Genomic DNA, 16357 nt, shown 5'->3' on the forward strand with positions numbered 1-16357 from the left:
GTTGACATACTTTTAAAAAACTGTTTTTTTGAAAATATTAAGAAATTGTTAAATTTTCGAGGGTCTTAAGGGACCCCTTAAAATATTTTTTATTCAAAAAAATTTTAAATCTAGTGTTTTTGTATTAGATAGAACACATTAAGGGGGTCTCTGCATATATTTTTCGAAAATGTTGTTTTTTGGGACACCCTAATATATATATATATATATATATATATATATATATATATATATATAGAGTTATATCTGTATATATGTATGTATATATAAATATATACATATATATATATACATATTTTTTTTTTGGAGTTAACTAGTAGCTATCTTATTTGATAAGTTTAAAAAATCTAATCATATATAAGTATATATAAACCACTCTAAAGATGCCATTTTTTGTAGAATCACAAAAAAATGCATCTTTAAAAATAAGTAATCATAAAAAATACTTTATATTTATCTGCATTAATTTAAAGTTTTTAAGCTTAAAAGATTAATGTTTTTTTTTAGGCTGTTTCATTACGCGTGTGCTATCAGACACCTTGTCTGTCCACGCAATAAACATTTTCTTAAAACAACCACGGGTGTTTGCATGTTCCAACAATTAAACTAAAGAGAAAAAAAAGATTAAAAATTAGAAACAGTTCATTTAAAATCTTTAAAAAAGGTCAAAGTTTTAAAGTTATGTATTCTAAACGTACTTAAAAATTCTAAGGTTTAACTACTTTTTTCTTTTGTTTACGTTTATTGAAAGACTTTTTTTGTAAAGAAAAAACTTAATTTACTAAACAAAGTAAAATGATTTTAACATAAAAAAAGAAGAATAGCATAAGTGCTATTTATTTGATTCGTTATTATTAAACTAGTGTGTATTTTATTGAAAAAAATACATATTTATATAAATAAAAAATGTATATATAAAATACACTCTGATAATTTAAATAAAATGTATTTATTATAAACATTTGTTTGAAGTAATTTGTTATTATTTAAAAGTGTTTTGCATAATGTATAAAAACATTTAATTAAAAGTTATTTTGAAATTATTTAGCATAAAATATTTCGAAATTATATCATATTAAATATTTCGAAAATATCATAAAATATTTCGAAATTATTTATCATAAAAAGTACATTCTTTTTGAAAAAAATAAGTTATATATAATATTCTTTGATAATTTAAATAAACATTTTAAAACAATAAACATTGATCAAAAGAAATTGATTACTTTACTTAAAGGTATCCCAATGTGCCAAGACAAGTTGTGTTTATTTTAAAGAGAATGATAAAAAAAAATGTTTGAGCAGAATTTTTTTAAGTAAAACAAAATAATAAAAGTATACCAACAAAAACAAACTTTCAAAGTAGCAATTCTCTCAAAGTCTTTAAAATACTCTCTAAAGTAGCGATTCTCTCAAATTCTTTAAAATACTCTCCAAAGTAGCAATTCTCTCAAAGTCTTTAAAATATACGCCAAAATCAACAGACTTTATAATTTATTCAAGCGCGTTTAACTCCAAAGAGTTTTAGTAAATGATGTCATTGTAGAATTTTTTTTTTGAATCAATATTTGTTATTGTTTTATTTGTTTTTTAAAATAGAGTTTATTAACAATCGTATAACTTTCCTATAAATTTTATAGTAAGCTCCACATAAGAATATTTTTTCATAGAGCGCAAAAACCAAATAAAATTAAGATTTCTATATTACACTCTTAAATAAAATAAATATATAAAAAAAGGCGTTGATCACCTTGTTATATATTCTGAATCTTTTTTTTTTTTTTTTATGTAAATAATGGGAACTTTTTTTTAGCTTATCTGAGTCGTTTATTGCCATGACATTTTTGTTCTCGTATCGAAATGACATTTTAAAAATTTTTAAATTCTAAATTAATAAATAATTTTGGTAAACAACATCAAGTTTTACTTACTAAATTAATTGTAATGAATAATAAACAGTTGCTTTTTCATTGACCAGTGGCCAACATTTGGATGAGACAATTATTGGTAAAAACAACAATATACAATAAAGTTGTTTACCCTCACTTTCTGCATTTCATTATTTTATCACCTTCTACGTTATACGTGCCACACCGTGTATTTAACTTGGCATTTAATAGTTTATAAAATTGAGCCTAAAACCTAATTCATAGTCAGAATGTGATAAACATAATACCATAACAGATATGAACAATCTACATTTGTTTGTTTTTTACTTTAAAATATTTTAAGGAAAATAGTTGTCACAGCAATAGGCGCAAGGGACTTCCAGTTAGGCAACGTACTGCAAGTGTTATTGGTAATTCAGGAGGTTTCTAATTTTATGTTTTTTAATTGGATTTAGAGTTGTGGAGGAAGTTGTTAATAAAAGAAGAGAAAGGATTATAAAACATACTGGTCACATAATCAAACAAAATTTAGCCTAATAAACTTGTTAAACTCTTCCAATTAATAAACAAATCAAGTTTTTGTACACATGTAATAAATGAGAGGAGATAGGGAAGGAAATAGGGAGGAAGCAGGAAGGGTGTGTTATTAACAGGAGGGTAGGAATTTTTATTTTTGTTTCTACAAGTGAGTTTATATTTTCTAATTTTATGACCTGTTCGGTCTCGGAAATTAGAAAATAATAAATAAAGGTTATTTTTGTTTTTAGTTTTGACAGTTTCTTTATTCATAGCAAGTAAAATCAGGGATGCGGATTCCCAAAACAACTATTGCTTTATATCTCTATTTTTTCCTGGTCTCTGGTGTCCAGAAGCTCTAAACATGTTGGTTGACTTATGATCTGCAAAAAAATTCGAAAACAATTCATAAGTTTTAATAACTTGGAATTCATTGTTTTTAGGTCTGGAGTTCTTGCTGGCATTATACCTAAAGACTCCGGGTTCAAAAACTAAAAGTTTTTTTCCCATTAGCAGTATAATGCGTGGGTGAAAAAAATTTTTTATAATTATTAAACATCAACTGCTGTGTATTAGGTACTTTTTTTTTAACACCTTTTTTTTCCTTTCATTTTTCATAATTCCTGTCTTTTATGTAACAAATTTAAGTAAATTTGACTGTTTGTTTTTTTTGTTTAAGAAATAACCACTCTGCAATTCTTTGTAATAACTCTAACTAAACTATTCAGGATGACATCTAAAAAAAAAAATCGGGCTACATCGGTACATTTGTGACTAAAGTCGCGCCAGTAAAATTGCAATAAAGGTCAAAACTACAGGTGCTATGTTTATTTTTAAATATTTTAAGTTGTTTATTGGATTTCTTTCCTCAAAATATGTAAGTGTGCACATTTTTCATACAGAACAGAAACAATGACCAAAACTATTTTTCAAAATGGCAAATTTTTGTTGGTTTAAGGCAAAGTTTGAAGAGTCATATTTGAAACTGTTTGGAATTAGATAATAAAATTTTAGAAATGTTCATAACTTATAAAAATCTTCAAGTGGTATAAAAATCATCAAAATCTGAGACTTAGGGTTGCATTTTATAAAAAAATTGAATGCATTCACATGATTGTCCTAATTGGAGTTATTATAAAATGTTACATGATTGAATTTTCAGCTTGAAAATAAATGATACCAGTTCTCCTAAATTTTTAGATTTTTTTCTGAAAGGCTTTATGATGTTTGATTTTTTTTTATAAAGGTTATATAAAGTTTATTATTTTGGAGCTCAATAACCATGAATTCTACACAAAAAATAAAGCCCTGGATATTTTTGTTGAAACTTTCACTAAAACCTGTTAAGGGTAATGTGTAGACCTGTTGAAACTTTCACTAAAACCTGTTAAGGGTAATGTGTAGCATCTATAACTTATTACCTCTTGATCTAATTTAAAAGTTTTAATGTGATCGACTTCTTGGGTATTTACAAGGAAATACCTATAACTTGTATTGAATATTAAAGTTAAAAGATAAAAAAGATAAAAACATGTTTTGTGCTTTTAGATTGATGCATGTGAATCTCAATGTGAAGCACTATATGCAGGTTCAAAGAAGAAAAAACTAGACAAAGATGTATGTAATTTTTTTAAATTTTAAAATAAATCAGTTTTCCTATTTTAACATTACACTTACATTTATAAGTATAAATATGCTTATAAATTTGCTTATATGCTTATTAATATGCAATATAAATATGCTTATAAATTTTTATAAATTTTAAATATGCTTATAGTAAACTTACTTAAGTTAAAAGACCTTATTCAACAATCCAACTGTTTGTTTGGAAACAGCAACATAAAACCTTACCTCCTCCATTTACTGATTTTTTTACTTATAAAAGAAATACTCATTACCAACTTCGATAAGCTAAAAGCTTCAAATTATCTATACCTAAACATAGAACTGTTTGTTATGAACATGAATCGATTAAATATCAGAGCATATGCGCATGGAAGTGTCTCCCCTCACAGTTAAAATCTCTCCCTACATTTTCCAAATTCTAAAACAGTCTATTTAATTTTTTATTAATTAAGTATTCTTCCTAATTTCTATGCTACTCTACTGCTAACTATCTACTATCCATCTTAACCTTATTCACTTCAATGCTGGTCTATAACTACTATTACTTGATCTTTTCTAAAATTCTTTTCTACTACTTTCTTCATTTCAATTCTGATTTATTGCTACTAATACTTGCTTATTCTTAACTTTTTCCCAAATTAATATCACTATTCTATTTCCAACTCTCACTATTATAAATATTGCTATTTTTTTATTATTATTGTTGCTATTGTTGTTATTATTAATAATAATATTATTGTTATCATTATTATTATTATTATTATCATCATTATTATTATTATTATTATTATTATTATTATTATTATTATTATTATTAATAGAATTGTTATCCTTATCATTAGTATTATTATTTTGATTATTATTACCAATAACTGGAGTTTTTATTATTATTGCCTATTATTATTACTGATACTTATATTACTATATTATTTACAATGTTGTTAGTGTAAATTATTATAATCTACTTCTTTTTTATTGCTATATTTTAATTAGGTATATAAAAGTCTTTTATTCTAGATAGATGTATAAAAGTAATTTGAATTTTGTCCTAAATTATCAAACTTTTTACTTAATTATTATTTCAAAAGTTTTTTGTTTAAGTATTGTACTGTTTTACGTTTTTTTGTTGTTTTTTTGTTTTTTGTTTTTTTAATTTGGCGTTTTAGTTTCTTATTATGATATTTACTTAAAATTTGTACTTGTACTATATGTACATGAAATATACTCCATGAAATGTAAAATCTATTTCAGAATACATTTGGTTTGATATAAATTTGCTAATAAATTTGCTTTTGAATATTTATAAATTATAAATATGTATAATTATAAATATTTATAAATTATAATTATGTTTAAAAAAAAGTTTGATTCATTGTTTATGAAAAATCTTCAGGAAAAATTCAGTTAAAAAGTCTCCTAAGAGAGTCACCAGCTTTAGCTTGGTAACTTTGAAAAGCTCAGAGTCCTTTCGTAGATATATGTTCTATAAACATTTAATTTTGGGACTTCAACTGAAAGATGGATCTAGCCAGACTATTTTTAGATTTTCATGCAGTTTAGTTTAGGTTCTTTCTGATTTGCCCACTTAGGTTGCTCCTTTATCCTAAACTGTAGATTTGACCTAGAACATAATTAATTTAACTATTTCTGTCAATCATGGATTTTTAATGGAATAAAAAGTAGCCTAACAAGTCAAACCTGATCATGTATATATTATTTTGTTTCAACAATTTGACCACTGCTTTTTATATGTTTTTGAGAACATTTCAGAAATGCGTAAAAAAATGCTTAACTTAAGATTAGGCTTTTTTGATCATTGACAATGGACAGTTAATAATGGAGTAATAGTTGATAGTTACTAATGGAGTGACAGTTGACAGTTACTAATAGAGTGACAGCTGACAGTTGAAAATTATAAATTAGGTTCAGGATTACCTGTGGAATTAATAACTTTTTATTAAATTTAGAATTACTAACTTCGAAACTGATTTTTTATGTTTTTTTAAAATTACACTATTTTAAATAAAGTTAGCTTTTAAATTAACTTACAATTTTTACTTTTAAATAAACTTACAATGGTTTATTAAAAAAGATAAATGCTATTCAATTTATCAGAAAATATTATACAACTTTTTTATGTACATACGTTTTTTTTCAATAAGTTTCCTTAAAAAATGCTTGTTGAATTATTTAATAAATAAAAAAGTAAATTTTCTTTTTTTACCATTGTTAACAAAGTTTTAATATATTTTATACAATTCTTTGAACGTAAATAAATCATTCAGTTGTAATGGAAATATTTAAATGTTCTTTTCTTTTGTCTTTAAAATTTAAAAATAGTTCAGCAAAGTTCCAGACCAGCATCTGCTCTAGTTTTTTTTGTCACCATAGATAGAAAGACAAACTGCTACCTTGTGAAGCAAATTTTTAAAATATAACTCCAGTAAACTAAAAAAATTCTCTCTAAAGTACTTACCATAGCTAAAAACAGCCCAAGAAGGCGTGCGAAAACAAGTCTTTTTATTACCACGGAAATAATATTTTGTTTTGACAAATTGACCACGGTTGTTAACATTTTAAAATGCTCTGAAAAAATGGTTTTTAATTATGTTAAAAATAAATAACTTCGACACATTTGTTTTTACTAACGTTTTTATATTAGCAAAAGGCTTTTAAATTAAGTAACTAATGAATTTAATTGAGGTATAATGAAAGTTATATAAATTTTTATTTATTTTATTTAGTTATATAAAAAATTTTTATTATAAATTTTATTAAAAAAATATAATAATTTAAATTTTATAAGTGACGACTTTAAACAATGATTGTCTCTTTAATAAACTTTAAATAAGAATCATTAAAGTTAATACATTCAAAAAGAAGAAAAATTTTGTTGAGAAAAAAAAGACAAACATTTTTTAAAACTGTTTGAATTAAATAACTTTAATCTTTGCTTATGTTTTTATATTATTGAAACGCATTCAAAGTAACAAATCACTGCTAATGATTTTTTATATAAAGTATTAATGAGATCATATTTTTTTATAATTTAAAAATGTATTTTTTATTAAAAATTTCTTTAAATAAAAAAATTATTTCATCTTTATATATATTATTGATTTATTTTTTCTTTTGTTTACGTTACTGCAAATAATTTTTTAGAATCTTTTTTTTAACTTTTAAATTTGCATATTTATTAAACAATCGTTAGATGTAAGTTGTTACTTTATTTAAAAGGTTTTCGCATATTATAAAAACATCAGTTAAGATGAACAGTTTAAAGTTGTTTATTTTAAACGTAATTTAAAAATTACCGTTAATTTTTTATTTTAATTAAGTTTTAATTTTATTTTTTTGATTTTAGTTTTAGTTTAGTTATTTTTTTTTTTTTTTTAAGAAAATTTATTTGCTTCTTTTAGAATAAGTTTTTTTTCTTTAAGTTTCTTTATAGTTAAGTTATAATAATTTTTTCAGTGCATTTTTAAAATATATACAAATTTACAAAACATCTTAACAGTTGTGGTTATGTTTTCAAAATCAAATAGTATTTACATGGTCATGTTATGGATTGAAATCACATGCCTTCCTGACCAAGCCTGTAGCTAAAAATAAACTTTTGTTCTGCAGTGTTTATCTTAATTTAAAATTAAAGATCTACTTGTGCATTCTGCATTACTACATAATCAAACAAACAAGAATTATACCATATTATAAAAAAATGTAAAACTAACTACTCAAAAATCACAAAACCTTTGTCTTCTCACTTAAAGCTCTGCAAACTTTTTTATTATCTCTTTCATAATAGTTTTATTATTTTGTGCTCAATCGCTGAAATGGCTAAATCATTATGACAGTTTAATGTGGAAGTGGATTGTAAGTTTTTGCTGCTATTTTTAAATTAAGTGCTTCAGTTACTCTTTCTTGTTCTTCTAAAGACACTGAAACTGCAGAACTTTCCTATGCTAATACTATTCCATTTGTGTTAACAGAATTCTCATCAGCATAAATAATTAGAAAATCCGTGCAGTTTTTCAGTTTCTTTTGACATTAGTTTTAAGCAGTTTCCATTTTACGTGTTACATTTTATTTTTACATTTTACTAGAACTGAAAATAGTTACTACAGACATTTAGATGTTCAAAAGTTGATGTAGTACCAATTAAACCAATTGTGTTGAAAATTATATTTGAAATTATTGAGTTATATTGTGAGATTTTCACAAATAAAGAGATACTGTTACATTGTAATCAATAACTTGATTTTTTTGAAAGGTTGACTTATGTCACTTTCAACGGCTCATATTTGAAAGTAAACTTTAGTTGCTTACCTAAAAAAGAGATAATTTATGAAAAGGAAGCGCAAATGCTTCACAATACTGGTGATTATGTTAAGTGGGTTGGGTTTTTTAATTTTGGTTCTGTCCTTGTTAACCTCGAGCGCAGAATTTGTTAACCCATAAGTCAATAAAGGTCTAGAACCTTGGGTTCAGTTGCTTATATATTTCTGTTTATTTGAAATAAAATGTGTGTTTATTTGAAATAGAATGTGTGTTTTTTTGAAATAAAATGTGTGTTTATTTGAAATAGAATGTGTGTTTATTTGAAATAAAATGTGTGTTTATTTGAAATAGAATGTGTGTTTATTTGAAATAAAATGTGTGTTTATTTGAAATTAAATGTGTGTTTATTTGAAATAGAATGTGTGTTTATTTGAAATAGAATATGTGTTTATTTGAAATAGAATGTGTGTTTATTTGAAATAGAATGTGTGTTTTTATTTGAAAATTAACACTAGTGATTATTAAAAACATTGAAAACGCAACAGTTGTTTAAATTCTTGTTGTTCATAAAGTATGTTTTAGAAGATTTACATTTATCATAAAAGTGCAAACTTTTTCAATTAAAAAATGTTGATATGTATTTACAAATAAACTTATAATTACAATTTATGCAATATATAGTTCAACTTTATATAGTTTACTTATATAATTATATATAATAAAATTTACAAAACCTTAGTAACCTTGGTAACTTAAAAAAAAAAAGATTCAAAGTTTTTATTTTTGTAAACAATCAATAAAAGTGTTGCTTTGTTTAAAAGCTCTTCATAAAAATGTTTGATTAAAAAAGTTTACAAAGTTAATTGTTTTAGTGTGTATTTGATTTTAAATAATATTAAGACACATGAAACCATAAACTTAAATGTTTTCAAAATATCTAAAGAGATGTGGTTAAGTTGTTGTAACAAAATATTATATGCCTGGTTAGGCATAGTGTGCAACTGTGCACAATCATGCAGGACATATCTTTATGACCTTCATGGTTGTGGGTAAATGTGTCTTTTTTATATCCAGCATTTTAATAGATTGACATTATTAAATGTTCATGTATTAAAATACTGGAATTAAATTTAATGTTGTTGCTAAGTTGTTACTTCTCATCTTTTATAAAGGTTGTCCCAAAATTAACTCAAGGTTTCAGTTAGCCCCTATTAGTACAGCAAGTTGTTGGCAACCCTGAAAAATAAGTAAATTGTTTGCTGAAAGGTTATTGTTGGGAAAAATAAAGTTTCATTATTGAACAATATCTGAAAAATAATGAAAGTTTTGGCACTGATAAAAAATTTCATACAAAATAAAGTCAAAATAATTTTTTACTTAATCAACAGTGAAAAGATAAATTTTAAAATTCAGTGAGACAGGATCAGTTGGAGATGCTAAGCTACTGATCATTCAAAAACAAGCTGTTTAAATGTCAGTATAAAATACAAAAGTAACAGTTTACTTATAAAGAATGTGACAACATAACACCTCTAAACACTTCTTTTCACCTTCTGATATCTCCTAACAAGGCTTCCTAATATTTCCTAAAAATTGGTTTAATTTTATTCCACCAATCGGAAAGCTAATTTTGTATATTACTATATATTTTATTAAAAATTTTTATTTCTGATACGTAATTTTATATTTTCCATAAATTAATTTGTTTTGGAAAAGTTTTTTTAAATTAGTTAAATAAAAAAGTATTAAAAGTACTTTTTTATTTAACTAATTAATTTTAATGTCTATTTGCTTTAATTAACCTCCCATCATTGTTTTTTTATTTTTATGAAGCACTCAAAATAATTATTTAGGGATTGCAGATCAACACTGAATGGGTGAAATTATAAGAATTGAAAAGTAGATGATCAAATAATTTTTCGGACGATCAAATTTTTTGTTAGTTTGTATCAAATTTTTATGTGTAGCAATTTTTGCGTCACACTTTTCATGTTTATGCTTTATAGCACTGCTTATACTGCAGAATTCCAGCTTGGTTAAAAATTATGAAACAATAAAAAAATCAAATTAAAAACTTATACTGGGCCTTGTTTTAAAGTGTCACGTTATAAATACAAACAAGCCTTTTTAAATGAATTTTTTTTTTAATGTTTCGTTAAAAAGGCACTTTAGCGAGCCTTTAAAAAAAAAGATTTTTTTTTTTATACTTAAGCCGGACAAAAGTCTAAAAAAGTTTATAAGTTGTCCGACTTATCCCAACTTATCATTAAAATTAACAAATAAGAAAATAAGTTGATCAAGTCAACTTTTGATTCGTCATTCAATTATGCAAAGTCATTCATTCAAAATAATAAAAAAACTTTATTTTTTAATTACCTTAAGATATTTTTTAGCGCATTATTAGATTGTCATTAACTTTAAGATTTTTGTTATGAATATCTTGTCCATTTATGTTTTTTTTTATATATTTATATTACAAAATATATTTGTTATATTTATAATATAAAATTTACATTCATTTAGTTAAAACTATAGTTTAAACTAAAAAACTGTTTGCAACATTGTAAACAATTGTTTAGTAAAAACATAATTTAAAACTAACAAAAATATGCAAATTAGATCAAAGTATCAAGCTCATTCATTCAAAGTTTAATTGCAAAAATGTTTGTTTCTCTCCCGTTCTACACAATGAAAAAGTTATACAAATAATAATGATCGAACTTTTACAGTTTTGTTTAAAGACAAAAAAATGATAGTTCTTTTTTTACAAAAATTTTACAAGAAATATAAAGAACCTTTAAAAAAACATATGTTGATTGAAACTTTAATGCAAGAATGTTTATTTAAAAAAAACAAAATATTGAAAAAGGTTTTGAACTGTTTGTTGTTTGATTCATCATATAACGAATCCAAATCAATTAATGTTTTTAAACCAGATTTTTTTGCTCTATTTGAGTAATTTTTTCTTTCTGATTGTGTTGGTCTTCGCACTACATCATTTGCCCATAACTCTATAGCAGGACCTAAATCAAATACATTACGATCTTTTCCTTGTAAACTTACTCAAATTAAATTTTGCAAACTTTTCTCTTTCAGAGAGTTGCATGTGACCGTTTTCACTCTATTCATTATTGAAAAAAGGTGTTCAACTTTTGCGTTAGATATAGGCAAAGTAAATAATTGTTTGACAAGAAGTAGAACCGGAACCCATTCATTTTTCATATAGCTGTAGGATATTTGGTGCCATAACTTGTAGTAACCGGTATTATGTGGTACTAAGTACTTTACAGTGTAATTTACTAAGCTATGCCAAGCGTCCAAAACATCATTTACGCCTCTGGTGAAACCAGCATGTTACAACGTTATTTTGTAAAAGTCATTATTTTTTTCTATTCCTTCATCCAAGAATGCATTGTTTTCAGTACTTTGAAGCCAGCCTTCTGTATTTAATATTTTTGTACTATACATATCAGGGATATTATCACATTTTTCTAAACGTTTTATGAGTGAATTTGCTTCTAACTCAATAAGAATAGACTTTGAATTTTTTACTAAATGTTTAGCATTTACAAAATCATTAAGTGAAACACTCTGGAATTAAAACTTACCAGTCACTTTGAGAAGGAAACATTTTACTGTTGGCAAGTTGATAAAATTTGTCTTTTGAATACAATTGAATTGGTTTTTAGCTTGTTGAATAAACCCTGGTGAACTTAATACATCAATCTCATCACTTTGAAAAGATTTTTACAACATTTTTGCTGGTGCTAAAATTTCGATAAACAATGCAATGTATTCTTGCACTCAACCCCAATGCAATGTATTCTTGCATAAAGCCCTAACTTTATGTGTAATCCATCATGTACCTAAAAATTAAACTTATGCAATTTATATTTTACTTTATAGTCAACAAATTAAAGAATATTAGCAGATCAATCATGCATAACTAAAATGGTAAAAAATATATAGCATGAATAAATCAAGCAAAATAATACCAGAGGCTTTCTTAGGTCGACAACCATCATTGTTATATTCATCATCTAAAATAGATACAATTTCACCAAGCTGCCTTAACTTTTTAGGTGATTTTTTTGTAAATGTAATGCATTCTTAAAATAATGCAATAGACCTCATTAAATGACTTAGTCTTTCCTAATTTATCTTTTAATGATAACACAAGATGATGTGCTACACACCAACCAAATGTGATCCATGCAATTTCAGCCATGAGCAATATTTTAACACCTGATTTGCCTCTATTTACAGATGCGCCATCTGCACCAAAAGCAACTAATTTGTTATTGCAATTTACAATTTCTATAATCTCATGTGATTGTTTTATTGTGTTAAAAACTCTGTGCGATGTTCCATTTTCAACATCCGAAAATGAAAGAAAGTCACATTCAACTTTTACTTCTGATTTTCCAGTTGGGATTGGATTAAAGGTGACAACAAATATGGCCTCTTTTTCCATAATTGAAACATCATTGGAAGTGTCAATTAGAATAGTGAAAAAGTTTTAATTATTCAGTTGTTTTTTTGACTATATTGCTCTAATAGTAAAAAAGTTTCAATTATTCAGTTGTTTTTTTGACTATATTGACTACAGAACATTTTTTGACTATGTTGCTCTCAGTTTGCCGAAAGACCTTTTGGCAAACTCAGAGCAATATAGTCAATGAATGTTCTGCAAATACTTGCGTTCTTGTAAGCTTGACCAAAGACTACATCATGTTTCTCTTGAAATTGAATTATTTTTGGATATACACTAAGCAACAGTTCTTCTTTTATGCTATAAAGTAAGCAATCTCAAATTTCTTTTTGGTCAAATCAAGATCCTTACTATGCATGATTTGAATTCGGGATAAAATGTCTGTTTGCCGCATTTCCTGTTGCAACTCATTTTGTTTTTCAATTCTATGGCACAAGCTCATACCTCTTGTTTTCATTTCTTTTTGATGTGACATTCCTTTTGCATATACGATTGAGGAACTGTGTTGCAATTGACTGCATCCTTTTTATTTTAGCGCAGTAACTATTCCATCAACATTTTCTATTTCAAGCCAATCGTTAGCATTATAATCTTTCTTAGAATCTTATTCTACGCTATTGTATTTGTAACTTTCTTTGGTATACTTTTACTTTATTTTTAGTGGGTGTTTCATATCCTGATTTCCTTTTAAAAGAAATAATTTACTGTTGCTTTTTTCCTGCATCCATTTTATGATTATTTTTACTTCTAAAACTTATTTTTTAAAAATTTTAAACAGAAACAAATTTTTTTTTGCTTAAAGCATTATGATGTTTTCGAGGCAACATTCTTTCTACCAATCATAAACTTGCATTATTTTTCAAAATTTTTCACAGAAACGTTATTGCTTCTAAATGGTAATGCAAATTTGATTCATTAAAAAAAGTTCAATTTATTCAAAATAATTCATTAATGGGTAATAAACTTTTTGTTTATATAAATTTTTTAATACCTTTGTTTCTCTTTTGAAAGCTTTGTTTTACTTTTAATGTTTTTGTGTCAATGTTTTACTTTTCTCTTTTTAATGTTTTTGTGACATTTGTTTTGGAATTTTTATGAATTTTTAATATAAAGTTTGAATTGCAATTTTTGCTGATCAAATTTGATCATCCAGAATTGATTTTGGGAGATCAAAATATCATTCCAAAAGTAAACGATCATTGATTGTTGATTGGCTGTTATTTCAAGGGATAGCAACATAAAAACGATTTATTAATAGTAATTAATACATCTTTTTTTGTTGTTATTGCCTAATGTCAGTTACATTTTTATCTTGCTCATTGCTACTTGCTGTATTGTTGCACCCAGACAAAATTTCAATTTTGATAACTGTTTAATTAGTTTATTTATAACACTTTATTTTAAATATTGATTTTTTTATACTAAATAATGTTTACCTTAATTTTTTTTAAATTAATTTGAAAAAAAAAACTAAGGTAAATTAATTTTATTAAAAGTTAATTTTTAATTTTTTTTTTCTTTTTAGTTTGATTTTTGATAGGAGTATAATAAACAATTATTCTTAATTTTTATTATAATTGATCTGTAAGATTTTTTCTCAAGTTTATATTTTAATTTATATTTTTGTAGAAGCAAGATAGAGTAGATGAGCTTGCTATACGAAGAGATAAACATAGATATCATATATCACAATTAGAGGTAATTTAAACATAGATATCATATGTCACAGTAGAGGTAATTTTACTGGCCCAGTTTTAGTTAACTATTTTATTATATAACAATAAAATTTGACTTCTCGAGATATTGACAAGTCAAGATTTTATTAGATATCGACAAGTAGGGATTTGACAAAGTGTTGGTTTTTATAAAATTTTTGTCAGATATGTTAACATGGTAGATTCAACTTGCAAGATTTTAAAAATACTTATGGAGTAGATCTAAGTATAAGTATAGTTAGAGAGGTAAGGCTGGACCACAAACTGTAAAAGATTTAAAGTGGGAAATAACATTACCATCAAAAGCAAGAGTGATTAGGATGTCTAACAATTAACTAGTTTCTTTTGAATGACAGAAAAAATCTGGTTATAAAACATTATTCTGACAAGAAGGAATAAAAGCTTCTATAAATTTTCAGTAAAAAGACAAAAGACAGCTTAAGGACCATTGCAAAGAAAATATCGAAAAGAATCTCCGTCAACTTTAGTAGTAAGAAGTGCATTGATAATTCTGATGTAAAATGAAAAAGGAAAAGAAGTTTCAAGGAGATCTTGATCTAAACTACTTGAAGGAGAACTGGGAGTAACTAGAAATTTTCAATAGTTTGTTCAATAGTTGTTCAATAGTCAACTAGAATGTTTCAATAAGATCATCAAAAATGTTTATTTGATTTCATATAAAATAATTAGTTGATAATTTTTTGTTTTAAAAAAAACTTTTAAACTAGGTTTTAAAGTCATTACTGCTTATTTATTTCATTACTGCTAATTTAGTTTCACAAAATTATTTAAGTTTTCTTTTAAATTGGTTAAGCGAAGAGAGTGTTTCAAGATCATCATTTAAAAGTGTATTCCATAATTTAGGTCCTCGATTTGTAATTGAGTATTTAGTGGCTGAATAATGGGTTTTGAATTGACTAAAGTTCTTTTTTGAGAATTTTGTGCTGTATATATGATTTACTATTTTATATATATTTTTTTTATATATACTTTTTTATATATATTTTATATATATATTTTTTTATATACTTTTTTATATAATATTTACTATTTTTGCAGTTCAAAAGCTGAAAAAAATGTTTTGAAAATCTAAATTTTTTAAATTAAAACCCTTATTAAAAATGACAAGTTATTTTGTAATTTTTTTCAAGTTTATTTATTGTTTATAATATAGAACGCATTGGTTGTATTTTAAACATTCTTCAAATTTTTCAAATTTGTTGTATATGTAGAGGTTGCATTAATTTGATTAAATTAAAAAAAAAATTATAGTAATTATATTTAAATTTATTAAGTAATTTATAAAGTTCTATCAACTTTTTAACAATAAAAAAAAGGTTTGCAATGGAAAAAAGACTAGCATGATTGCCACCACGGTTATCACCAGACTAAAAATTGCTCATGAAGACATATAATTAGAAGGCATAGTTATACTTGTTAATAATGTATTTTGATTTTACAAATGCAAAAAAAATATTTGGCTGTAAGAGTTTCTTTACCGTAAATCCTCTGTGTTTGTATGTATAAAATTAAATATACATTAAATCCCAGTAACATATTTCCATTAATGTAATTATTAAAAATAGATAAAGAAGGTATGCAGTATTAAATCCAGTTAATGTAATTTTTCTTTAATCAATTCTAAAATATAAACATTAAATATACATCATTATACTTATGAAAAATATACGTATGAAAAATAATATAATGAAAGAATGTATATCAGCTTATTTTAGCTTTTCTGATAATTCTTTGAATTTTTTTTTCTAACATGTCAGATCATTATTGGCTCTATAGTGTTGACAAAATCATTCATTGATCTTTAGCCACTGTTCTTTCAG

At 24.7% G+C, this 16357-nt stretch overlaps 1 protein-coding gene across 3 annotated transcripts in view; it reads left to right on the forward strand.

The window, feature by feature from the left end:
- The window catches only part of LOC100215888 (CCR4-NOT transcription complex subunit 3), a 74558-nt gene that overhangs the window by 30242 nt on the left and 27959 nt on the right, over nucleotides 1-16357 (forward strand). For 2 of the 3 annotated variants that reach the window (XM_065804252.1, XM_065804253.1), the window contains exons 7-8: nucleotides 3954-4022; nucleotides 14431-14499. In XM_065804252.1, coding sequence (XP_065660324.1) covers nucleotides 3954-4022; nucleotides 14431-14499 — 138 coding nt within the window. The remainder of the gene's footprint in view (nucleotides 1-3953; nucleotides 4023-14430; nucleotides 14500-16357) is intronic. The other variant, XM_065804254.1, reaches the window with a different exon arrangement.

This window comes from Hydra vulgaris, chromosome 08 (genome assembly GCF_038396675.1).
Source record: "Hydra vulgaris chromosome 08, alternate assembly HydraT2T_AEP".
In the NCBI taxonomy this organism is placed as follows: Eukaryota; Metazoa; Cnidaria; class Hydrozoa; order Anthoathecata; family Hydridae; genus Hydra; species Hydra vulgaris.